This window comes from Microchirus variegatus, assembly GCF_963457635.1.
Source record: "Microchirus variegatus genome assembly, chromosome: 4".
Lineage (NCBI taxonomy): Eukaryota > Metazoa > Chordata > Actinopteri > Pleuronectiformes > Soleidae > Microchirus > Microchirus variegatus.
The window spans coordinates 38,441,419-38,468,662 of record NC_139805.1 but is presented as its reverse complement, the minus strand read 5'-3'; the positions used below and the strand labels follow the sequence as shown (position 1 = coordinate 38,468,662).

At 47.4% G+C, this 27,244-nt stretch overlaps 3 protein-coding genes across 3 annotated transcripts; 1 reads left to right on the top strand and 2 right to left on the bottom strand.

Moving 5' to 3' along the window:
* Positions 1-130: 130 nt before the first annotated feature.
* Positions 131-21,529, top strand: apc2 (APC regulator of WNT signaling pathway 2; the record flags this gene model as incomplete). Its single annotated transcript, XM_083888358.1, has 13 exons — positions 131-265; positions 1,503-1,593; positions 3,801-4,182; positions 4,261-4,369; positions 4,471-4,584; positions 4,773-4,847; positions 12,204-12,305; positions 13,088-13,517; positions 13,609-13,707; positions 13,795-13,934; positions 15,438-15,632; positions 15,730-15,944; positions 16,036-21,529. The coding sequence occupies 13 exons, from the start codon at positions 131-133 to the stop codon at positions 21,527-21,529; spliced, it is 7,581 nt and encodes a 2,526-aa protein (XP_083744484.1).
* Positions 5,935-9,068, bottom strand: LOC310925707 (stonustoxin subunit beta-like; the record flags this gene model as incomplete). The annotated part of the gene is made up of 4 exons (XM_083887722.1): positions 5,935-6,494; positions 6,589-6,665; positions 8,545-8,744; positions 8,892-9,068. The coding sequence occupies 4 exons, from the start codon at positions 9,066-9,068 to the stop codon at positions 5,935-5,937; spliced, it is 1,014 nt and encodes a 337-aa protein (XP_083743848.1).
* A 1,839-nt stretch (positions 21,530-23,368) lies between the features above and the next one.
* On the bottom strand, positions 23,369-27,193 carry cUnh19orf25 (chromosome Un C19orf25 homolog). The gene is made up of 3 exons (XM_083887549.1): positions 27,002-27,193; positions 26,450-26,616; positions 23,369-24,488 (listed from the first exon to the last, which is right to left on the bottom strand). The coding sequence occupies exons 2-3, from the start codon at positions 26,589-26,591 to the stop codon at positions 24,307-24,309; spliced, it is 324 nt and encodes a 107-aa protein (XP_083743675.1). The 5' UTR covers positions 26,592-26,616; positions 27,002-27,193; the 3' UTR covers positions 23,369-24,306.
* Positions 27,194-27,244: the final 51 nt, after the last annotated feature.

The window sequence follows — 27,244 nt, the reverse complement described above, 5'->3', positions numbered from 1 at the left end:
ATTGAAACACAGTCTCTTAATGATTCATCAGTTCTTTTACAGAATAATCTGTGAGTTTATTGAGATTAAAGAGAAGCTGCTCTGTGTGTGTGTGTGTGTGTCACCACAGGGGGCGCTGCACCATTTGAACATGGCCAACGCTTCCTACGATCAGCTGGCCCACCAGGTGGAGGCGCTCCGCAAGGAGAACTCCCACCTGAGGAGGGAGCTGGAGGACAACTCCAACCATCTGTTCAAACTGGAGACGGAGACGTTTGGCATGAAGGTGAGAGATCACATCATCACATGATCACATGATCACATCATCACATCATCACATCATCACATGATCACATGATCACATGATCACATCATCACATCATCACATCATCACATCATCACATGATCACATGATCATCACATCATCACATGATCATCACATCATCACATGATCATCACATCATCACATCATCACATGATCACATGATCACATGATCACTTGATCACATCATCATCACATGATCACATGATCACATGATCACATGATCACATCATCATCACATGATCATCACATCATCACATCATCACATCATCACATGATCACATGATCACATGATCACATGATCACTTGATCACATCATCATCACATGATCACATGATCACATGATCACATGATCACATCATCATCACATGATCATCACATCATCACATGATCACATCATCACATCATCACATCATCATCATCACATGATCACATCATCACATGATCACATGATCACATGATCACATCATCACATGATCACATCATCACATGATCATCACATCATCACATGATCATCACATCATCACATGATCACATGATCACATCATCACATCATCACATCATCATCACATCATCACATCATCACGTGATCACATCATCACATCATCACATCATCACATCATCACATGATCACATCATCACATCATCACATCATCATCATCACATGATCACATGATCACATGATCACATCATCATCACATGATCACATGATCACATCATCACATGATCACATCATCACATCATCACATCATCACATCACATCATCATCACATCATCACATGATCACATCATCACATGATCACATCATCACATCATCACATCATCACATCACATCATCATCACATCATCACATCATCACATGATCACATGATCACATGATCACATCATCACATCATCACATCATCACATCATCACATCATGTTGAGAGCAGCTGGATTATCAGATTATCAGATTGAGCTCAGTCTCACATTCTGTGATCACATGATTTTCACTCTGATTCTTTTTCTTCATCTGTGTTTGAATTCAATCACAACAAAAGTCACAGAGCAGGACTTTAACTCTTTAAATGTCTTTACATCTTTAATTATTTACATCTTCAAATATCTTTATATCTTTAACTCTTTAAATATCTTCACATATTTAAATCTTTTTCCATCTTTAAATCCCACATTCCTGTTGTCATGTCCTCCTCCTCCTGCAGGAGGTGCTAAAGCAGCTGCAGAGTAAACTGGAGCAGGAGGCGGGGACTCTGGCGTCATCAGGGCGGAGCGACGTTCTGCACCAGCTGACAGGTGAGTGGCTTTAGACTCCTCCCCCCTCAGGTGAGCTGGGCGTGTCCTCTGGGTGGAGCTCTAACGTGATTGGCTGCTGTTACACGTCTCTGTCTCCTCTGAGGTCAGAGGTCATGTGATTGATTGATTGGTCTAACTCATTTAAATATGACACAAATCCATGAGGATTATTGTTGTTAAACACGTGGGATTATTTTAATCCTGCTCACACACTCTGCTACTATAGCTGACAGTATGTGTGTATATGTATGTGTATATGAGATTATGTATGAGATTATTGATGAGATTAACAATGAGATTATCAATATTATCAATGAGATTAATGATGAGATTATCAATTAGATTATGTGACTATAGATGAGATTATCGATGAGATTAATGATATTCGATGAGATTATCGATGAGATTAACAATGAGATTAATGATGATATTCGATGAGATTATCGATGAGATTAACGATGAGATTAACGATGAAATTATTGATGAGATTAATGATATTCGATGAGATTATTGATGAGATTAACGATGGGATTAACGATGAGATTAACGATGAGATTAATGATGGGATTATTGATGAGATTAACGATGAGATTATCGATATGCGATGATATTATTGATGAGATTATCTATGATTTTATCGATGAGATTATTGATGAGATTATTGATGATTTTATCGATGAGATTATTGATGAGATTATTGATGAGATTATTGATGAGATTATTGATGAGATTAACGATGAGATTAACGATGAGATTAACGATGAGATTAACGATGAGATTATTGATGAGATTAACGATGAGATTAATGATATTCGATGAGATTATTGATGAGATTATCGATGAGATTAATGTTATTCGATGAGATTAACGATGAGATTAATGATGGGATTATTGATGAGATTAACGATGAGATTATCGATATGCGATGATATTATTGATGAGATTATCTATGATTTTATCGATGAGATTATTGATGAGATTATTGATGAGATTAACGATGAGATTATCAATGAGATTAACGATGAGATTATTGATGAGATTAACGATGAGATTATTGATGAGATTATTGATGAGATTAACGATGAGATTATTGATGAGATTATCGATGAGATTATCGATATGCGATGATATTATTGATGAGATTATCTATGATTTTATCGATGAGATTATTGATGAGATTATTGATGAGATTATTGATGATTTTATCGATGAGATTATTGATGAGATTATTGATGAGATTATTGATGAGATTAACGATGAGATTAACGATGAGATTATCGATGAGATTAACGATGAGATTATTGATGAGATTAACGATGAGATTAATGATATTCGATGAGATTATTGATGAGATTATCGATGAGATTAATGTTATTCGATGAGATTAACGATGAGATTAATGATGGGATTATTGATGAGATTAACGATGAGATTATCGATATGCGATGATATTATTGATGAGATTATCTATGATTTTATCGATGAGATTATTGATGAGATTATTGATGAGATTAACGATGAGATTATCGATGAGATTATCAATGAGATTAACGATGAGATTATTGATGAGATTAACGATGAGATTATTGATGAGATTATTGATGAGATTAACGATGAGATTATTGATGAGATTATCGATGAGATTATCGATATGCGATGATATTATTGATGAGATTATCTATGATTTTATCGATGAGATTATTGATGAGATTATTGATGAGATTATTGATGATTTTATCGATGAGATTATTGATGAGATTATTGATGAGATTATTGATGAGATTAACGATGAGATTAACGATGAGATTATCGATGAGATTAACGATGAGATTATTGATGAGATTAACGATGAGATTAATGATATTCGATGAGATTATTGATGAGATTATCGATGAGATTAATGTTATTCGATGAGATTAACGATGAGATTAATGATGGGATTATTGATGAGATTAACGATGAGATTATCGATATGCGATGATATTATTGATGAGATTATCTATGATTTTATCGATGAGATTATTGATGAGATTATTGATGAGATTAACGATGAGATTATCGATGAGATTATCAATGAGATTAACGATGAGATTATTGATGAGATTAACGATGAGATTTTTGATGAGATTATTGATGAGATTAACGATGAGATTATTGATGAGATTATCGATGAGATTATTGATGAGATTATCTATGCTGGTCCTCAGAGCTCCACATGGACCTGACCAAATACTACGAGCTCAAACACCAGCCTCACAACCTGCGGCTGCTGCCGGGCGCTCTGGGAGGGGCGGGGCTTACAGGGGCGGGGCTCACAGGGGCGGGGAACGGCGGCGTTGTAGGGGCGGAGCTAGAAGACCACCTGACTCTGCCTCCGTCCTCCTGCTCCTCCTCATCCTCGGCGGCGCCCGTGACCCGGACCAGGAGTCCGCTCAGGTCCTCGTCGCGTCAGAGCGACGCCGCCGCCGAGGCCGCCGCCCTCATGCTGCCGCATCACTTCCTGGACGGAGCCCCGCCCAGAACGGCCGTGATCAGCGGCGCAGACGGACGACTGAGCGACCACCACCTGGAGGAGCTGTACAAGGAGAGGTGGGCGGAGCCATCGTCCTCGCCATACTCCCATCATGCATCCCATAATACTCACTGTGTGTGTGTGTGTGTGTGTAGGAACCTGCTGTTGGGGGAAATCGACCGTGAGGAGAGAGAGCGTTGTTGGTACTTCAGCCAGCTGGAGGCGCTGTCACAGAGACTCACACAGCTGCCACGCATCGACACAGTGAGGACACACACTCTCAGTCTGTGTGTGTGTGTGTGTGTGTGTGTGTGTGTGTGTGTGTGTGTGACCCCTGACCTCTGACCTCTGACCTCTCTGCACAGTTCTCTCTACAGATGGATCTGATTGGTCAGCAGCTGCAGTTTGAGGCTCAGCAGCTTCGCTCTGTGATGGAGGAGAGATTTGGGACGAGCGAGGACATGATGAGGAGGACGCAGGTGAGAGAGTGATGATGTCATCGCTACACACACACACACACACATGCACACACACACACAACACAACACAATCACTGTTGTTGACATGAAGTCTAAACTCTGTGTGTGTGTGTGTGTGTGTGTGTGTGTGTGTGTGTGTGTGTGTGTGTGTGTGTGTGTGTGTGTGTGTGTGTGTGTGTGTGTGTCAGATGCGTGTCGCTCGTCTGGAGCAGCTGGAGCAGGAGCTGCACGAGGTCCAAGGAAGTCAGGAGAGTCAGTTACAGGTAACACACACACACACACACACACACACACACACACACACACACACACACACTCAGACCTAATCCTAATCCTAATCTGACCCTAACTCTAATCTCAATTTAACCTTAAAACATTTCTTCACCTTAAAATTGACTCATTTTACATTAGGACTTGATTTTTGTCCACAATCAGTCCTTAGAACTCCTCAATCCTTGGACCCCCTTAGTCATTAGACCTCCTCAGTCCTTAGACCTCCTCAGTCCCTAGACCTCAATCCTTGGACCTTCTCAATCCTTGGGCCTCCTCAATCCTTGGACCCCCTCAGTCCTTGGACCCCCTCAGTCCTTGGACCCCCTCAGTCCTTGGACCCCCTCAATCCTCGGACCCCCCTCAGTCCTTGGACCCCCTCAATCCTTGGACCTTCTCAATATTTGGACCCCCTCAATCCTTGGACCCCCCTCAGTCCTTGGACCCCCTCAGTCCTTGGACCCCCCTCAGTCCTTGGACATCCTCAGTCCTTGGACCCCCTCAGTCCTTGGACCCCCCTCTGTCCTTGGACATCCTCAGTCCTTGGACCCCCCTCAGTCCTTGGACCCCCCCTCAGTCCTTGGACCCCCCTCAGTCCTTGGACCCCCCTCAGTCCTTGGACCCCCTCAGTCCTTGGACCCCCCTCAGTCCTTGGACATCCTCAGTCCTTGGACCCCCTCAGTCCTTGGACCCCCCTCTGTCCTTGGACATCCTCAGTCCTTGGACCCCCCTCAGTCCTTGGACCCCCTCAGTCCTTGGACCCCCCTCAGTCCTTGGACCCCCTCAGTCCTTGGACATCCTCAATCCTTGGACACCCTCAATCCCTGGACCTTCTCAATCTTTGGACCCCCTCAATCCTTGGACCCCCCTCAGTCCTTGGACCCCCTCAATCCTTGGACCCCCTCAGTCCTTGGACACCCTCAATCCTTGGACACCTTCAATCCTTGGACCCCATCAGTCCTTGGACCCCCTCAGTCCTTGGACATCCTCAATCCTTAGACACCTTCAATCCTTGGACATCCTCAATCCTTGTACCCCCCTCAGTCCTGGGACCCCCCTCAGTCCTTGGACCCCCCCCCCTCACTTCAGTAGTCTCTCCCAGTCTAACGCCACCTGACACAGGGACACAGATCCGTCGTAGGTCCAGACCCAGAACCCCGGGTACAGAGGCTCAGTGAAGGTGGAGGTGAAGGTGTGGAGGAGGACCATGGCGTCCCTGGAGACGCAGTAGAAGGACAGAGACCCAGCAGACCAGTCTAAGAAGACCCCGACCCTGTGGCTGAAGGGTTGTGGTGCAGTAGACCTGAACCTCTTGTTGTTGTGGTTGGGTGTGTAGTTCCCCTGTGAACACTCCACACTCCAGGACAGTCTGTTGTGACCCAGCAGACTGTCCACCGCGTCCCCGTCTCTGGAGATGCTGTTGTACGTGACGCCGATGTCGGCGCCGCCGCTCCACTCCACCTCCCAGTAGACCTGGTCCAGCAGCCCCTCCCTGCACAGGACCTGAGGACAGAGCTTAAAGCGGTCCAGATGGTCCAGTCGGCGCTGGCTCGCCCACAGACGAGTGGCCGTCCTATTGCCGTCGCTCAGCTGAAGCTCTGCGTTGGCAGTGTTGGGGTCAAAGGTCAAGTAACAGGCAACTGTGGTGGTGAAGGAACAAGAGGATAAATGCTGAGTCATCGTCAGGTTTAACAAACATCTGAGTCATGGAGACCAAAAACCACGTCATCTTACAGTTCTTCACAGACCACAGGTCTCCTCGTCCTCCTCTTCCTCCTCGTCCTCCTCCTCCTCCTCCTCCTGGCTGCTTCCTGTCAGACCAGGACCAAACGGTGTGGATATTGTTAGCCTGTGTTGTTAGCATGAAGCTAATGGTGTGTGTGTGTGTGTTTGTTGTTAGCTTGTGTTGTTAGCATGAAGCTAACAGTGTGTGTGTTGTTAGCTTGTGTTGTTAGCATGAACCTAACAGTGTGGATATTGTTAGCTTATGTTGTTAGCATGAAGCTAACAGTGTTGAGATTGTTAGCTTGTGTTGTTATCGTGAAGCTAACAGTGTGGCTATTGCTAGCTTGTGTTGTTAGCATGGAGCTAACAGAGTGGGTGTTGTTAGCATGAAGCTAGCAGTGTGGCAATTGCTAGCTTGTGTTGTTAGCATGAAGCTAACAGTGTGGATATTGTTAGCTTATGTTGTTAGCATGAAGCTAACAGTGTTGATATTGTTAGCTTGTGTTGTTATCTTGAAGCTAACAGTGTGGATATTGCTAGCTTGTGTTGTTAGCATGGAGCTAACAGAGTGTGTGTTGTTAGCATGAAGCTAGCAGTGTGGATATTGCTAGCTTGTGTTGTTAGCATGAAGCTAACAGTGTTGATATTGTTAGCTTGTGTTTTTATCATGAAGCTAACAGTGTGGATATTGCTAGCTTGTATTGTTATCATGAAGCTAACAGTGTGGATATTGCTAGCTTGTGTTGTTAGCATGGAGCTAACAGAGTTTGTGTTGTAAGCATTAAGCTAGCAGTGTGGATATTGCTAGCTTGTGTTGTTAGCATGAAGCTAACAGTGTTGATATTGTTAGCTTGTGTTTTTATCATGAAGCTAACAGTGTGGATATTGCTAGCTTGTGTTGTTAGCATGGAGCTAACAGATTGTGTGTTGTTAGCATGAAGCTAACAGTGTGGATATTGTTAGCATGAAGCTAACAGTGTGGATATTGTTAGCTTGTGTTGTTAGCATGAAGCTAACAGTGTGTGTGTGTTGTTAGTATGAAGCTAAAAGTGTGAATATTGCTAGCTTGTGTTGTTAGCATGAAGCTAACAGTGTGTGTGTGTTGTTAGTATGAAGCTAACAGTGTGGATATTGCTAGCTTGTATTGTTAGCATGAAGCTAACAGTGTGGAGATTGTTAGCTTGTGTTGTTAGCATGAAGCTAACGTACTCTGTCTCACCTCAGACTCATGAGTCTCAGCTCAGAGACAAGAGTCTCATCTTCTTCTTCTTCTTTCTTCTTCTTCACTTCCTGGTTTTCTCCAGAGTCTTCATCATCATCAGGTCTGTGATCGACTGCAGAGAAACAGAATATTTCAGATTCTCTGGATTTAAAACCTGAAAAAGCTGAGTCATGAGTGTGATGATGACATTTATCTGATAATATAATATCAGAGAAGTCTTTCGTCTCAGCTGTCTCTCAGCAGCAGGGGGCGCTCTCACCACAGACCACCTCCTTTATCACAAACATGATGGACACATCGTCTCCTCACCTGGTGAAGAGGTCTCCTCAGGCTCCTCCTCCTCCTCAGGCTCCTCCTTCTCCTCAGACTCCTCAGGCTCCTCCTCCTCTTCCGGCTCCTCCTTCTCCACAGGCTCCGCCCCGTCCTCATCTTTGTCCTCCTCTCCATTTGTCCTGTCTGTCATGATGATGCTCACATGACTCAAACCGTGGTCAGTTTTGTCCTGAATGTCCTCTGAAGACGTCTCCGTCCCTCTCTGAATGTCCTCTGAAGGCGTCTCCGTCCCTCTCTGAATGTCCTCTGAAGACGTCTCCGTCCCTCTCTGAATGTCCTCTGAAGGCGTCTCCGTCCCTCTCTGAATGTCCTCTGAAGACGTCTCCGTCCCTCTACGAATGTCCTCTGAAGACGTCTCTGTCCCTCTCTGAATGTCCTCTGAAGGCGTCTCCGTCCCTCTGTCTGAAGACGTCTCCGTCCCTCTCTGAATGTCCTCTGTCGTCCTCAGTTGTCTCCTGAACAGCTTCAGAAAAGCGTTGTCCCCTCTTTCGGCTGCTGGGGCTTTTATTTTGGAAATGTCCTGGTGGTCTTTGTCCTTGAGAGGACTGATCCTGAAGACATTGGAGATGTCCTCTCTGATGAGACTCAGATGTCTCAGTGTCCTCTCTGTCTGACTGGGTTTAACATCAGTGGACCTCACGTCTCTGATGTTAAACATGCTGCTCATGTCGTCTCTAAACTGACTCAGGTCGTCCCTCAGAAGACTGAGTGCACCGGGGCTGTCTTTGTCTTTGTCCACCTTTGTGTCTTTGTCCACCTTTGTGTCTTTGTCCTTGAGAACTTTGAGGACGTCCTCTTTGAACTGACTCAGGTCTTCTCTGAGAAGAGTCATAGCGCTGGACGATGTCCTTTTCTGCTCCGTCTTCTTTGTGTCTTCGTGTCCATGTTGGACATGTCTCTCAGTGTCCTGAGAATTGTCCTCCTTGAGACTCATTTTCCTTCGATCTGATCAGAAACAGTTTGTTGTCCCGAGGATCAGATTCGTCCTACAGAACAAACGTTACAGAAAAAGTGAAATATGTTTGTATAAAATCAGTAAAAACGTGAGCACATTAGCATGTTAGCACGTTAGCAGGCTATCACTAAGCCCCACCCACTTATCCCACTTCCTGTCATAACGTTAGCTGTTAGCTGTTATATTAGCTAAAAACACAACTCTGTCTCTGACTCCGGGCTTTTTCATAGTTTAGTTAGCATGAAGCTAACAATGTGTGAGTGTGAGTGTGTGTGTGTGTGTGTGTGTGTGTGTGTGTGGTTACCATGAATCACAGTGTGTGTTGTTAGCATAAAGCTAACAGTGTGTGTTGTTAGCATGAGGCTAACTTTGTGGATATTGTTAGCCTGTGCTGTTAGCATGATGCAAACGGTGTGGGTATTGTTAGCTTGCATTGTTAGCATGAAGCTATCAGTATGGATATTGTCAGCCTGTGTTGTTAGCATGAAGCCAACAGTGTGTGTGTGTTGTTAGCATGAATCTAACAGTGTGGATATTGTTAGCCTGTGTTGTTTGCATGAAGCTAACAGTGTGGATATTGTTAGCTTGCGTTGTTACCATGAAGCTAGCAGTGTGGATATTGTTAGCCTGTGTTGTTTGCATGAAGCTAACAGTGTGGATATTGTTAGCTTGTGTTGTTACCATGAAGCTAGCAGTGTTGATATTGTTAGCCTGTGTTGTTTGCATGAAGCTAACAGTGTGGATATTGTTAGCTTGCGTTGTTACCATGTAGCTAGCAGTGTGGATATTGTTGGCTTGCATTGTTAGCATGAAGCTTACAATGTGGATATTGTTAGCCTGTGTTGTTAGCATGAAGCTAACAGTGTGGATATTGTTAGCTTGTGTTGTTACCATGAAGCTAGCAGTGTGGATATTGTTGGCTTGCATTGTTAGCATGAAGCTAACAGTGTGGATATTGTTGGCTTGCGTTGTTACCATGAAGCTAGCAGTGTGGATATTGTTAGCCTGTGTTGTTAGCATGAAGCTAACAGTGTGGATATTGTTAGCCTGTGTTGTTTGCATGAAGCTAACAGTGTGGATATTGTTGGCTTGCATTGTTAGCATGAAGCTAACAGTGTGGATATTGTTGGCTTGCATTGTTAGCATGAAGCTAACAATGTGGATATTGTTGGCTTGCGTTGTGAGCATGAAGCTAACAGTGTGGATATTGTTAGCTTGCGTTGTTACCATGAAGCTAGCAGTGTGGATATTGTTGGCTTGTGTTGTTAGCATGAAGCTAACAGAGTTAACTTTGGTGTTTGTTCCGTTTCATATTTGTTAACCTTCAGAGTTCACACAAACTGAAATATTCTTGAAAACAAATTCAGCTGAAAATGTTAACGACAAAGTTTCAGAAACGTCGATAACGAGCGACGACAAGAAAATAAAGATTTATACACGAGTCACTTACATCAAAGTCTCTGTCCTCGTCTCTCTGTCCTCGTCTCTGTCCTCGTCTCTGTCCTCGTCTCTCTGTCTCTCAGTTCTTTCAGCTCCACATGTTTCTGGTTGGACTCGTTTGTCTTCATATTTGTCTCTGGATGCTGATTGGCTGACTGTGTGCACTGGTTTAGAGACAAAGGACAAAGGACAGGGGACAAAGGACAGGGGACAGGTGTCTTTTGTGTCTTTTTAAGGACTTTTTAAGCTTCAGGTTTCATCAGTAACAATGAGGTGAAAACACAAAAACCACTTCCTGTCGTCTGATCTCAGGGACAGTGTCTCTGCTGTATACATATATATATATATATATATATATACATATATATACATATATATACATATATATATACACATATATATGTATATATATACACATATATATATGTGTATATATATATATATAGTATATATGGAGAGGACACACAGAGACAGAGAGTATATTTCTATAACATCATGTGACAGAGTATGAAGTTGCTCGTTGCTCTGCAGCCTCTCTCTATCAGCTGCTCTCTGATTGGCTGTTGCTCTGCAGCCTCTCTATCAGCTGCTCTCTGATTGGCTGTTGCTCTGCAGCCTCTCTATCAGCTGCTCTCTGATTGGCTGCTGCTCTGCAGCCTCTCTATCAGCTGCTCTCTGATTGGCTGTTGCTCTGCAGCCTCTCTATCAGCTGCTCTCTGATTGGCTGTTGCTCTGCAGCCTCTCTATCAGCTGCTCTCTGATTGGCTGCTGCAGGGAGACGATGGAGAAGAGACTGAAGTGTCTCTGTCTTCATGGAGGACGAGGACACGTTTGACATCAAAGTCAAACAGATTGAGACGTTTGTGCGGATTATTGTTGTTATTACGCACACACACACAGACACACAGACACACACACACACGCACGCACACACACACACACACACAGACACACAGACACACGCACACACGCACGCACACACACACACACAGACACACAGACACACACACACACGCACGCACACACACACACACACACACACACACACACACACAGTGAATCACGTCTTCAGCTCTGATGCTCGTCAGCCATTTTGTCTTCATGTCGCAGCTCATTGTGTTTGAATGGAGGTTTGGATCAGAGCCACACACACACACTCACACACACACACACTCACACACCCCCACACAGAGTCACACACACACACGGTCACACACACACACACACACACATACCCCAGGGCGTTGCCATGGTGATGAGAGGATGAAAGCTTATATGCTCTCTGAGGATTCAGTCTGAATTTAAATGAAGCGTGTGTGTGAGTGTGTGTGTGTGAGTGTGTGTGTGTGTGTGTGTGTGTGGGGGGATTATTCTCTTGATAACAAAGAGAATAATATGTTTGTTGTTTTATGATTTGAAACAGTCAGTAAATAATTCTGTAAATAAGTGGATCATTAAACAAGAATCACATTAATATGAAATAAATATTATATATGATTTATTTACATGATCTTAACACGTGTTTATTTATCACTTTAAATGTGTGTGTGTGTGTGTGTGAAAACCATGTCAGACAAATTTCACAGAATAATGAAGTCTAACAAACAAACATTGAGCCTGAAAATCACTGCTCTTCCTCTTCCTCTTCCTCTTCCTCTTCCTCTTCCTCTTCAGTTGTCTGGAGCTGAGAAGCCCCCTGCTGGAGAACCAGAGAACAACACGTCCTCGTCTTCAGCCGCAGCAGGAACAGACGCTGCAGCAGACGGAGGCAGCAAGGTGACGTTCACTGAGGCACCACTTTATTAGGAACACTTGGTTTGACCTGTATGGAGGGCCAAGAAATAATATAATTAATTCAATAGTGAAATAATTATATATATTTTTACATTAAATTGATTGGCATTTTAATTAATTAATGACACATTAAATGACTTATTTAATGTTGTATTTATTTATTTAATGAATTATTTAATGGTGTATTTATTTAATGAATTATTTAATGGTGTATTTATTTATTTAATTAATTATTTAATGGTGTATGTATTTAAGGAATTAATTAATGGTGTATTTATTTATTTAATTAATTATTTAATGGTGTATTTATTTATTTATTTAATTATTTAATGGTGTATTTATTTATTTAATTAATTATTTAATGGTGTATTTATTTATTTAATTCATTATTTAATGGTGTATTTATTTATTTATTTATTTAATTATTGAATGGTGTATTTATTTATTTAATTAATTATTTAATGGTGTATGTATTTAATGAATTATTTAATGGTGTATTTATTTATTTAATGGATTATTTAATTGTGTATATATTTATTTAATGGATTATTTAATTGTGTATATATTTATTTAGTGAATTATATAATCGTGTATTTATTTATTTAATGGATTATTTAATGGTGTAATTATTTATTTAACGTTGGAGTCTCACGATAATATTGAGAATAATCTCCATGTGAGTGCAACAGCGCCTCTGTGTGGCGGTTCTCTGAGGGTTCTCTGAGGGTTCTCTGAGGGTTCTCTGACGGCTCCTCCCTCCTCAGGTGGAGATGGTCTTCTGGTTGCTCTCCATGCTCGCCAACAGAGACAAGGAGGAGATGTCCCGGACTCTGCTGGCTCTGTCCAGCTCTCAGGACAGCTGCATCGCCATGAGGAAGTCCGGCTGCGTCCCTCTGCTGGTCCAGATCCTGCACGAAGCCCCGGGCGGTCCCGGAGGCGGTCCCGGAGGCGGTCCCGGGGGAGGTCCCGGAGGCAGTTCCGGAGAGGCGACGGCGTCCTGCAGCCGAGAAGCTAAATCCAGAGCTAGCGCCGCTCTCCACAACATCATCTACTCGCAGCAGGACGAGGGTCAGGCGCGGCGGGAGATGAGGGTTCTGCACATGCTGGAGCAGATCAGGATCTACTGCGACAGCGGCTGGGACTGGATCGAGAACCACACCGGGACACCTTCGCCTGGAGGAACCAGAACCAGTGGTAAGTTCTGGTTCTGTGTAAAGCAGCAGCAGCAGGTGGGGGCGTGGCAGACTCAGGGGTTAAAGGTCACTTCCTGTTTCCTCCTGAGCAGATATTCCTGAACCCGTGGAGCCTCAGATCTGTCAGGCCATGTGCGCCATCATGAAGCTGTCGTTTGAAGAAGAATATCGACGCGCCATGAACGAGTTAGGTTGGTGAAAAAACCCGACTCTTTATTCTTTAACGCCGCCAGAACATTCCACTTTGACTGTGTGACGGTGTGGGTGTCATTCTCCAGGCGGCCTGCAGGTGGTGGCAGATCTGATCCACCTGGACCAGGACATGTACGGCACGCACAACGACCCCATCAACATGGCGCTGCGGCGATACGCCGGGATGGCGATGACCAACCTCACGTTTGGAGACGTCGTCAATAAGGTACGGGCGGAAGGGGCGTGGCTAGTGCTGAGGGATGATTGACAGGTCTCACTGTCATGGTGCTAAAGAAGTTAACTTAGCATTAGCCTCAGGAGAGTTGTTAGCGTTACTCTCAGGATGTTTGTTAGCTTAGCAGTAGCATACAGGTGAGGTGTTAGCTTAGCATTAGAACCAGGAGAATAGCTAGCATTACTCTCAGGACATTTGTTAGCTTACTAGAAGCATACAGGAGAGTGTTTAACTTAGCATTAGAACCAGGAGAATAGTTAGCATTACTCTCAGGACATTTGTTAGCTTAGCAGTAGCATACAGTAGAGTGGTTAACTTAGCACTAGAACCAGGGGAATGGCTAGCATTACTCTCAGGACATGTGTTAGCATAGTAGTAGCATACAGGAGAGTGGTTAGCCTAGCATTAGAACCAGGAGAAGAGTTAGCATTACTCTCAGGACATTTGTTAGCTTAGCAGTAGCATACGGGAGAGTGGTTAACTTAGCATTAGAACCAGGAGAAGAGTTAGCATTACTCTCAGGACATTTGTTAGCTTAGCAGTAGCATACGGGAGAGTGGTTAACTTAGCACTTGAACCAGGAGAATAGCTAGCATTACTCTTAGGACATTTGTTAGCTTAGCAGTCGCATATAGGAAAGTGGTTAGCTTAGCATTAGAACCAGGAGAATAGCTAGCATTACTCTCAGGACATTTGTTAGCTTAGCAGTAGCATACATGTGAGTGGTTAGCTTAGCATTAGAACCAGGAGAATAGCTAGCATTACTCTCAGGACATTTGTTAGCTTAGCAGTAACATACAGGAAAGTGGTTAGCTTAGCATTAGAACTAGTAGAATAGTTAGCATTGCTCTCAGGACATTTGTTAGCTTAGCAGTAGCATACAGGAGAGTGGTTAGCTTAGCATTACAACCAGGAGAATAGTTAGCAATATTCTCAGGACATTTGTTAGCTAAGCAGTAGCATACGGGAGAGTGGTTAACTTAGCATTAGAACCAGGAGAAGAGTTAGCATTACTCTCAGGACATTTGTTAGCTTAGCAGTAGCATACGGGAGAGTGGTTAGCTTAGCATTATAACCAGGAGAATAGCTAGCATTACTCTCAGGACACTTGTTAGCTTAGCAGTAGCATACAAAAAAGTGGTTAACTTAGCATTAGAACCAGGAGAATAGTAAGCATTACTCTCAGGACATTTGTTAGCTTAGCAGTAGCATACAGGAGAGTGGTTAGCTTAGCATTAGAACCAGAGAATAATTACAGTTGCATTAGTCTCAGCGCAAAAACCAGGTTAGCATAAGCATCAAAAGAGTAGTTAGCTTGGCAGGTCGTTAGTTTAGCAGTGGTTGCAGGAGTAGTTAGCTTAGCAATAGCCACAGAACAGTAATTACAGTCTTAACCTGAGGATGAAAATGTGTGAGATGTTTGTGATTGGACCAGAAGAGGAGACAAAGAACCTGTGGACGTTGACAGATTGTCTTCTTCTCGTCGTCCTGTAGGCGACGCTGTGCTCCAAGAAGAGCTGTCTGCAGGCTCTGGTGGCTCAGCTGTCCTCAGACAGCGAGGAGCTTCATCAGGTGGTCTCCAGCATCCTGAGGAACCTCTCCTGGAGAGCCGACATCAGCAGCAAGAGGGTTCTGCGAGACATCGGCTGTGTCTCTGCGCTGATGACCTGCGCTCTGCAGGCCACCAAGGTGAGCGAAACAAACACACCGCAGTACATTTATATCAACAGTTGTGTGTGTGACTGAATCCAAACCCCGTTCTGTCGTGGTCTTCGTGCTCCTGCAGGAGTCGACCCTGAAGAGTCTTCTGAGCGCTCTGTGGAACATGTCGGCTCACAGCATCGACAACAAGGTGTCCATCTGCTCTGTAGATGGCGCTCTGGGCTTCCTGGTCAGTACGCTGACATACCGATGTCAGACCAACTCTCTGGCCATCATCGAGAGCGGAGGTGGAATTCTGCGAAACGTGTCGAGTCTGGTCGCTGCTCGAGAAGATTACAGGTCTTTATTCACCACCTTGTTCCATCATCGACTCGGTTTTTGACATCAAACGTCGAATCTTTTTAATATTGAAATATTTCTTTCTCCACAGACAAATCCTCAGAGACCACAGCTGCCTCCAGACTCTGCTGCAGCACCTTCGCTCTCACAGCCTCACCATCGTCAGCAACGCCTGTGGAACGCTCTGGAACCTTTCAGCCCGGAGTCCTAAAGACCAGGAGCTGCTGTGGGACCTCGGCGCAGTTAGCATGCTGCGCAACCTCATCCACTCCAAGCACAAGATGATAGCCATGGGCAGCGCTGCAGCTCTGAGGAACCTCCTCGCCAACCGGCCGCTGAAATATAAGGATGCTGCGGTGGTGTCGCCCGGCTCCTGCGTGCCCTCGCTCTACATGAGGAAACAGAAGGCTTTGGAGGCCGAGCTGGACGCTAAACACCTGGCAGAGACCTTTGACACCTTTGAGAGACAGAGCCCCAAACACCTCAGCCTCAACAAGCCACTGCGGCACATTGAGAGTCTGGTGAAGGACTACGCCTCTGACTCTGGCTGCTTCGATGACGACGAGGCTCCAAACGTCTCCAGTAGCTTGGACACCGGCAGCTTCTCCATGCTCTCAATGTTCCTCAGCAACTCAAACTTCTTACAAAACCAGCCTCGTAAGAGAGACGGCGAACCCGAAAGAGACGTGGACGCTCACCAGATGATGGAGAAGAGACACGTGGCCTCTGACGACGTGGTGTCTGCCGCTGCAGAGAAGCTAGCTAAAAAGATCACCAACACAGTGGCCAAGATCGACAGGTTGGTGGAGGACATCACCATGCACACGTCCTCAGAGGACAGCCTGAGCTTCAGCTCAGAGGACCTCCTGGCAGACTGGCCTTATGGTCTGGATGAGCTGAACGAAGGCCGAGCTCAGTCGTGTTCACCCTGTCACGTCTCCGACAGAGAGCGTCGGACTCGCGCTCACGCTCTGCTGCGCCTCAAAACCGCCCACACCAGCGTCTCCACGGACAGTCTGAACAGCGGCAGCACCAGTGACGGCTACTGCGGCAGCAAAGACCAGATAAGACCTGCTCCGAGACCCCTGATCGCACCGCAGCAAAGACCCAACCAGCTGGATCTCAAGGTGGCTCATCAACAATACCTCAATGTAGGACATGGTGTCCTCAGTGAGACAAACCAGCAGGACGTTCCAGAGAGAGACTCTGTGGACAACAAAGATTTGAAAGCTCTTGAGCTCAGCAACATGGACGCAGATAAGAACCAGGATCAAGGGGCACAAACCCCTGTGAGTGTGTCCACCAAAGTCTCCTCTGATGTCAGCATGACATCCATTAAACTGTCGCCATCTTATCAACAGGTTCCACTCATTCAAAGTGTGGCCAAATTTGGCGTCGCAAAGACGGCCATTAATGTCCAGGCTGCCCAGGCCATGAGGAGACAAGCCTGGGTTCCTACTGTGATGACGGGGGGGAGCATCACCAAGTTTTCACCTATGGCGTCCACCAGAAGTCCAACCATCGGGACCATGGAGACGGTTCAGAAATACTCAGTGGAGAACACGCCGATCTGCTTCTCCCGCTGCAGTTCCCTGTCCTCCCTGTCCTCTGGGGATGGAGTCCTGGACGGACAAAGCGAAAACGAGCTGGAGAGCGACTCGTCTTTGGAAATCATCGAAGTGGAGGACGGAGAAGTGGTGAAGAGGGAAGACGAGGATGAAACGCTGGAGGATCTGAGCGACAGCCAGCTGCTGATGACCGACTCCAAAACCTTCAGCAAGGACACGGATCCCATTGGAATTCCCTGTCCGGCCAAAAAGGAAAAGGTTTTCCTCAGAGAAGCTTCACCTGCTGTGGAAGACCGGTCTCCATCCAGTTCATCTGACAATTACATCCATGAAACTCCACTGGTGATGAGTCGCTGTAGCTCGGTCAGTTCTCTGGGCAGTTTCGAGTCGCCCTCGATAGCCAGTTCAATCCAGAGTGACCCGTGCAGTGAGATGATCGATGGCACCATCAGCCCCAGTGATCTCCCCGACAGCCCCGGACAGACCATGCCTCCCAGCCGCAGTAAAACTCCATGTTGTGTTGAGTCAAACGGAGCCGAGGCCTCAGGGATAACGGGCCAGTGGGAAAGTAGTCTGAGGAAGTTCATGGAGATCACAGACAAGGAGAGGTTTAACCTTCCTCCTGACCTGGACACCATGATCTACTTCACTGTGGAAAAGCCCACTGAGAACTTCTCCTGTGCTTCAAGCCTCAGTGCTCTGCCTCTGCATGAACACTATATACAGAAAGACGTGGAGCTGAAGTTAACTCCTCTGCTGCAGCAAAATGACAAAGACCTTCCGTTCCCCGATGACGACGAGCAAGGCCTCGACCACGGAGAGCGATACAGTGAAGGCAATTCAGACGACGACATAGAAATCTTAAAGGAATGCATCAACTCTGCGATGCCCTCCAGGTTCAGAAAAGTCAGACCTTCCCTCATGACCACAATCCCGACGCACATTCTCAACTCCCATATCCGAAAACAAATCCATCTTCCCGTCTACATGATGCTCCCCAACGGCAAAGCACAAATGTGTCCTGGACGGAGGATCGTTATCCCACAGAAGGACTTGAGGTTCGACGATTCATCCCTCACTGATTCTGCAGAACGAACTCCCGTTAACTTCTCCAGCACAACGTCGCTAAGTGATGAAACGCTTCAGTACCCAGTGAAAGAGAGGGGCGCTAAAGACTGCACGGCTAAAGCTATGAACAGACAGGAAGTGCTGGATGACGAGGCAAAGAGGATCCAAGACTTACGGATATTCTCACACTTCCACAAACCCAACAGGACCAATCAGCCTCCTGAGATCCAAACCAACCGAACGACCAAGCACGTGGTTCCCACGCAGAGGGTTTTGATGCAGAGCAAAGAAGTCGCTGACAGAGTGGCGAGCCAAAGAAATCGTGATCAGTCTCCGAACCAACAGAAGAAGAGGTCAGGGCAAGGCAGAAAACTGGAACTGCCCGTCATAAAGCAGAACACGGACGTTAATCCTGGATCACAGAAGGGAAAGACGATCTTCAGACAGACCACGCGTTCTTCAGAGGACAGCAACAGCTTCTACACCGATGACAACGACTTTGACGAAACAACCAAGCGAACGAGCAGAAAACAGTTCAGGGAAACGAGTCGGAACACTTTCTCACGGAGCATGACCAACATCGGCAGGATCGAGAACCCTCAAGCAAAAGCCAGAGGTTTTCACAGATTAAAACAGAACCTGATCAAAGACGAATCTCCGACATGTTACTCGCTCAGCTCCTCTCTGAGTTCACTGAGCGACGCCGAGTTCGACGACCACAAATCAAAAGCTCAGCAAATATGGTACAAGAACAGACACAACAAAACTCTGAGTATGGCACAACAATCAAAGTCCATGACCATCCACAGCCAATACGAGGAGCAGAGCTCGCCAAGTTCTGTGAGCATGGATTCAGAAGACGACCTGCTGCAGAGGTGCATCACATCGGCCATGCCCAAGCAGAGGAGGAGGCTCGCTGCCCGCAGGAAGAAGGCCGAAACTGCTCAGAAACAAAAGCAAAAGGTCTCTGAGAGCTGGGACATGGACGAAGAACTGGACAGTGACGATATGGCATGGGATGAAGACTCCGACCTCAACAGTGTTGAATGGCGAGCCATTCAGGAAGGTGCTAACTGTGTGGTCACTGGGCTGCAGGCGTCCAGGTCTCAAGAGCCATCGTCTGAAGAGACCGAGTCAGTCCTGTCGTTCATGTCGACGTCCAGCTTTACACCCAAAGAGAGGAAGTTTGCTAAAGACAAAAAGGCAAACAAACCTTTAGACTTCGCACAGCGCAAGCCAGTTCCAAACTTACCGGTGGTCTTCAGAGGCAGAACCGTGATCTATACTCCGAAAAAAGAGGCCGCTCCGTCACAAAGACCTCCTCCCAGGAAAGTGCCAACCAAGAAAGACGCTCCAAAGAACCCAGATCTTGCGCAGCACAGATCCAAGAGCCTCCACAGGTTAGGCCGCCCCCAGGACATGGAACTGTCTTTGCCAAAGAGGAGCTCCACTCCACCTCCAAGGATACCAAAGAGTTCCTCCTCTGGGTCGTCACAAAGCTCCACACCATCCAAACACAGTCAGAAGAAGATCACATCACCAATTCAGACAAACAAATCCATCCAGAAAAAGAATGCCACCCCAGTTAGCAGTCCGCCAGCGAGGAGCCCCCCCGAAAGAAAGGGGAGGTCCCCTGCTGTCAATCACAGTGAAAAGTCCCCACCACCTAAAACTCAAAAGTCACCTGTTCGAATCCCTTTTATGCAAAATTCAGGAAGACAACACCGACCTTTGTCACCGCTGGTCACGAACCAAACAACCGACGTACAAACCAATCAGGTCAGCGGGAAAAGGCCCCTCCCTCCTAACCGCTATGACCTTGTCAGGATGACCTCTGTCCACTCAAAAGGTGGCGACGCTGACCGGAGCGGATTCTTAAGACAGCTGACTTTCATTAAGGAATCAAAGACTGCACTGAGACGTGATGGGTCGGTCCACAGCATGTCAAGATCTCAGAATGGATCGCCCCGCAGAGCAGTTCCTGGGGCGTCGACCGTCTTCCTTTGCTCTTCACGCTGTCAGGAACTTAAAGCAGCCGTGCAAGCTCAGAGAAGGGTTCAGGTCAAAGGTGCAGAACCAGCACAGCAGGTCAGGAGGATGAACTCTGGCCTTCAGAAGCCGAGTACAGGCCTCTCCAGAGCGACCTCTAGTGAAAGGGATTTATCTGCAAGACGCCAAGCCAGGAGAACAAGTTCTGAAAGCCCGTGCAGGGCGGCTCAGCGAAACGGGTCCAGCAGAACGTCCGGCACCAGGCAGCAACAAGACAAAGAAACCTTTAAACGCCACGCCTCGTCACCGAGCATCAACGTACTGAGCCGAGTGACCAGTCGCTCTTCCCTCCGCTCGTCATCGTCGGATTCGAGTGGAAGGGCGAAGAGCGAGGACGACACGAAGAAGAAAGGCCAGAGATCCTCGTCCACCTGGAGGAGGATCCGGGATGAAGATGTTCCTCAGATCCTGAAGACCACTCTGCCGGCCAATGCTTTGCCTCTGGTGCCCTCTCCTGACGGGGAGAAGCCAAAGCCGCCAGTCCTCGCAGGAAAACTGCCGACCATTCTTCTCGCACCTCGCAAGACGAGTGACGCGACGGTGCAGACGGAGGACTTCACCGACAACAAGACCGGCTCCGGCACCTCTCCGTCAGCCGACGCCGCTCCGGTGACGTCTGAGGAAGTCGTGAGAATCGGCCATTTCAAGAAGACCCGTGCGTCCTCAGGGAGGAACCTCCTGGGTGGTGAGTCGGACGCTTCTCTGAGGAACCTCAGCACCATCTCTACAGGAGCAGCAGACGGCCACGTGGGCGGAGCCGTCCATTTCCGACAAGGATCCCCCAGCAAAGCTGCCCGGGTCACCCCGTTCAACTACACCCCGAGCCCCAGGAGCTGCTGCTTGCAGGACGCACAGATCCAAGCCGTCAGTGACAAGTCAGCAGAGAAGAGCCAGTCGTAGGACGTCTGGTGGACGATTGTGTCTCTACTGTGTCTCTACTGTGTCTCTACTGTGTCCCTGAATGAAAGTCAAACCCTCAGGTGGACAGACGTGGACTGTGCTGACCCTATACCTCCGATATTGACCTTTAAGTTTCTCCATCGATCACATGTTCAATGTTTTCCTGTGTGAACGGCTCCCACCTGCGCCCCCTGCAGGGTTGGACGTATGCATTGAAAAAGGTCTGACATGAACTTTTAGAGATGCACTTCAGGGAAACGTGTGGCCAGACGAGGAAGTGCATCTTTTTGTACTCGTTTTTGTATTTGTAGAATAATTGTTGCCTGGTAGAAACGTAGTGGAAATATTCAGCAAAAGACAATGAAGTGGATCCGAGCACATGAATCACTGTCGGTCTCCTGGACACAAGCTAACGCTAATATGCAAATACTCAGACTGTGGTCGACTGACTTTTCACGAAAGACACAAACACACCGACGTGTGAAGTATTTTCTACATCAGTTCATCAAACTGTCAATCATTGTTGTGACATCATGAAACAATAACATGCTATTATTTAAATGACATGTTTGTAAAAATTTAGAAATGTTTGACTTTCCAAACGGTCCAATCACAAGGATACGTTCATGTTCATCATGGTCCAGTTTGGAATGGTACAGTCCTGGGTCAGGCTAGCATTTTGACTGAGGACAGTACCTTTACCTTTGTATGAGGACAGACTGGATCGTACCATTTAACTCTGGTCGGGCAGTTATTTTGGTTGTGTACTTAAAAACTACGTACCGCGCAAAACCGAACTGTTCCACTCAGTGAACACGGCTTAAGAAACAACAGCTAACGCCACGTTAGCATCGCTTTAGCAACATGAACAACCCGTGCTACAAAGTAATTAACGTGAGGCAGTGATTTCTGACACATTGATGCTAACTGTGTGTTCTGTGAGTGCGCGGCGTCTCCTGTGTGCGTCCATGCTAACGTCTCCCGGACGCGTCCATGCTAACGTCTCCTGGGCGTGTCCATGCTAACGTCTCCCAGGCGCGTCCATGCTAACGTCTCCCGGGCGCGTCCATGCTAACGTCTCATGTGTGCGTCCATGCCAACGTCTCCCAGGCGTGTACACGCTAACGTCTCCCGGGTGCGTCCATGCTTACGTCTCCCGGGCGTGTCCATGCTAACGTCTCCCGAGCGTGTCCATGCTAACGTCTCCCGGGGGCGTCCATGCTAACATCTCCTGGGCGTGCCCACGCTAACGTCTCCTGTGTGCGTCCATGCTAACGTCTCCCAGGCGCGTCCACGCTAACGTCTCCTGGGTGCGTCCATGCTAACGTCTCCCAGGCGCGTCCACGCTAACGTCTCCAGGGGGCCGTCCACGATGTCCCGTCCCGTGTGTTTTCATCAGTGTTGTAAATACAAACCCTCTTAAAAAGCTTCCACAACAGTTGTGCGTCCGTTGATCCCGCGGCGCGACAGCATGCTAATATATTGCTAACGTGGTGGCGGACACATGGCGACAGTGAGACACGTGAGCATTAACCGTCTGTATTAGTGTGACCTATAACTCTATAATAACCTGTCAAAGCAAATTCAAAGACCACACGTTTGTGCGAGGCTACTTCCTGTAAGGACACGAGAGGCTCCTGTGATTGGATGATGGCTGTGTGGGTGTGGCCTGCAGAAGTTTTTTATAATGGTGTTAATATCTGCTTTTACTGTGTTGCTGTAAACGTAGCGATAGGACGAGAAGAATCAAATGTTAAGATGAATATTCTCTTGTACTCTCTCACGCTCGGATTAAAGACAGGATTAAAGAGACACTTTGTGATTTTTGAGGTCGTACGAGATATTTATTCATGTTACATGTTTACAACTGAACTTTGTGAACCACTCGCTGTCATCGAGGAAATCAGTGATTTTAGCTGCTGGTCCTCTGCTGCCTCGTGTGGTCACTTTGAGGATCAACATCTCCTAAAGATCACTGGTTTACTCTGTGGACTTTGGTGTGGGAGAGTGAGTGCTTTGATCATGTGACTTTATTAACTTCAGATCTGTAAAATCCTGAACTGATGATGATGATTTGAGCAGCGTGACCTTTGACCTCGTTCACACCTGACATCGAGGTCAAAGGTCACCAGAGACAGGAAACACGAACGTTGACGTGAGATTAAAGACAAACGGACGTCACGTGTGAACGAGATCACGCGTGGTTCTGTGTGAAAGGGGGCGGAGCTACAGAGGTTTGTCATCGTTAATGTTTCATCCAATAAAAAGCAACGTGTTTCATGACACAGCTGAGTCGACCTCTACATGACCTCTACACGACCTCTACACGACCTCTACACGACCTCTTCATGGTGTCCTAAAGACACGTGACACTGTGAGCAGAATAATTGTAAAAAATTGCATTTAAAACGTAATTTTAGTCAAAAACAAATGATTTAATTTTTGTGTCTCAGGTGAGAAACATTATTTATATATGACTGGAAAGATGCAGCTCCCCCTTGTGGCACTTCAAAGTGACTCACTAGGACTGTTAAACATTTTATTGTTTGGTCAGATTTCTATTTTTCTAGAATCCCCAGACAGTTCAGTTCAGTTCAGACATGAAAACAGCGCCCTCTCCTGGAAACGCTGTGTTTTAAAATGTCTTCCACGTCCATTCAAATGTCTGCAGACTTCATGTATCATCATGAACCAGAGTCCGTCGCTGCTCGCTGTGATGTTGTCCACAAGCCCCGCCCCCTCCACAGCCGTCCTGGACAGAGAAGGAGGAGGAGGAGTCAGAGCATCTGACCTTTGACCTCTGCCACGTCCCTGTCCAGGTGCTCCCCCGCCGTCCTTAGCTCCTCCCTCTGCTGCAGCAGACGACCTCGAGCCTCCTGAAGACGCTCGTTCAGCTCCATGTAACGACGACACTGACCGAAGCTCAGCTCCACGTCCCCGTCTGTCCCCCGAGACCAGTCTGGACACAGGGACAGACGGGTCAGAGAGACAGACGGGTCAGAGAGGACAGAGAGACAGACGGGACAGAGAGACAGACGGGTCAGAGAGGACACAGGGACAGAGACAGACAGGTCAGAGAGGACACAGGGACAGACGGGTCAGAGAGGACAGAGACAGACGGGTCAGAGAGACAGAGAGGACAGACGGGTCAGAGAGGACAGAGACAGATGGGTCAGAGAGGACAGAGACAGAGAGACGGGTCAAAGAGGACAGACGGGTCAGAGAGGACAGAGACAGACGGATCAGAGAGGACAGAGACAGAGACAGACGGGTCAGAGAGGAAAGAGACGGGTCAGAGACAGACGGGTCAGAGAGGACAGAGGGACAGAGACAGACGGGTCAGAGAGGACAGAGACAGACGGGTCACAGAGGGACAGAGACAGACGGGTCAGAGAGACAGACGGGTCAGAGAGGACAGAGGGACAGAGACAGACGGGTCAGAGAGGACAGAGACAGACGGGTCAGAGAGACAGACGGGTCAGAGAGGACAGAGGGACAGAGACGGGTCAGAGAGGATAGAGACAGAGACAGACGGGTCAGAGAGGACAGAGACAGACGGGTCAGAGAGGACAGAGACAGACGGGTCAGAGAGGACAGAGAGACAGAGAGGACAGACGGGTCAGAGAGGACAGAGACAGATGGGTCAGAGAGGACAGAGACAGAGAGACGGGTCAAAGAGGACAGAGACAGACGGGTCAGAGAGGACAGAGACAGACGGGTCAGAGAGGACAGAGACAGAGACAGACGGGTCAGAGAGGAAAGAGACGGGTCAGAGAGGACAGAGACAGACGGGTCAGAGAGGACAGAGGGACAGAGACAGACGGGTCAGAGAGGACAGAGACAGACGGGTCACAGAGGGACAGAGACAGACGGGTCAGAGAGACAGACGGGTCAGAGAGGACAGAGGGACAGAGACAGACGGGTCAGAGAGGACAGAGACAGACGGGTCTGAGAGACAGGCGGGTCAGAGAGGACAGAGACAGACGGGTCACAGAGGGACAGAGACAGACGGGTCAGAGAGGACAGAGGGACAGAGACAGACGGGTCAGAGAGGACAGAGACAGACGGGTCAGAGAGACAGGCGGGTCAGAGAGGACAGAGACAGACGGGTCAGAGAGGACAGAGACAGACGGGTCACAGAGGGACAGAGACAGACGGGTCAGAGAGACAGACGGGTCAGAGAGGACAGAGGGACAGAGACAGACGGGTCAGAGAGGACAGAGACAGACGGGTCAGAGAGGACAGAGACAGACGGGTCACAGAGGGACAGAGACAGACGGGTCAGAGAGACAGACGGGTCAGAGAGGACAGAGGGACAAAGACAGACGGGTCAGAGAGGACAGAGACAGACGGGTCAGAGAGGACAGAGGGACAGAGACGGGTCAGAGAGGACAGAGACAGAGACAGACGGGTCAGAGAGGACAGAGACAGACGGGTCAGAGAGGACAGAGACAGAGACAGACAGGTCAGAGAGGATAGAGACAGAGACAGACGGGTCAGAGAGGACAGAGACAGACGGGTCAGAGAGGACAGAGACAGAGACGGGTCAGAGAGGAAAGAGACAGAGACAGGTCAGAGAGGACAGAGACAGAGAGACAGACGGGTCAGAGACAGAGAGACAGACGGGTCAGAGAGACGGACATAGACAGGTCAGAGAGGACAGAGACGGGTCACAGAGGACAGAGACAGATGGGTCCGAGAGGACAGAGAGACAGACCGGTCAGAGAGACACAGGTCAGAGAGTGATGGAGACAGATGGGTCAGAGAGGACAGAGGGACGGACACAGAGACACAGGACAGACAGGACAGACGGGTCAGAGAGACAGAGACAGGTCAGAGAGGACATAGACGGGTAACCGAGACAGAGACAGACAGGACAGGGAGGACACAGGGACAGACACAGAGACACAGAGGACTCACCTTGTCCAGTCTGCTGGAGGACGCTGTAGAGTGGATCAGTGGGCGGGGCTTTGTTGATGTCCTCCAGGATGTGGTCCACAGTGGGGGGGTCAGGGCGGCTGGGCAGTACCACCCTCTTCTTATTCTTAGAGCCAATGTTCATGATGAAGAGGAGCCAGCAGCGCCACCTGCAGCATCTCACACATGAGGCAGAAGATCAACAAACACCCACAATCCAACGCGACCTCTGTTTACGTTTCTATCGAATTAAGATCCATGTGTTGGTTGTGGACGCACAGAGTCACGTGATTATTACATCAACATTCAAATAAATATGAACGAGTTGTGGTTAAACACGCACATAAACAAAGACTCGGTTAGCTAACAGCTTAGCTAACTAGCTTTAGCTCGGATCAGTGAGGACGTGGACATCAGCCGAATTAAACCAAAGGCAATTCACAAACAACGCGAGGGATTATTAAACATAGAATATGACGTCATGTTGACACATTATCAGTTACACGAGTGACTTTACAAACTGTGACACTGGGTTTCGTGCTCGTCGCTTCTTACCGGACTTCAGGGTCTGTGACACACTTCCGGTGAGTGACAGCCGCTCTGCGAGATACTTCCGGTGAGTGAGGGCCGTTGTGCAGAGACTTCCGATGAGTGAGGGTCGCTCTGTGGCGAAAACACGGAGAGAAAAGAGCCGGATTGTGAGGGAAAAACTGAGAAACGACGAGAAAACACAGCCACGGCGGAGGCGCGGAGACACGCCCCCTGCCTTCTCTGATTGGCTACAACCACCGGCGCTCT

Bases quoted from the DNA above. Each gene is read 5' to 3' on its own strand.
- cUnh19orf25 (XM_083887549.1), bottom strand. From the start codon at position 26,591: ATGAACATTGGCTCTAAGAATAAGAAGAGGGTGGTACTGCCCAGCCGC. The intron at 24,489-26,449 runs GTGAGTCCTCTG...CCCTGTGTCCAG, and splicing joins CCTCCAGCAGACTGGACAAG to ACTGGTCTCGGGGGACAGAC.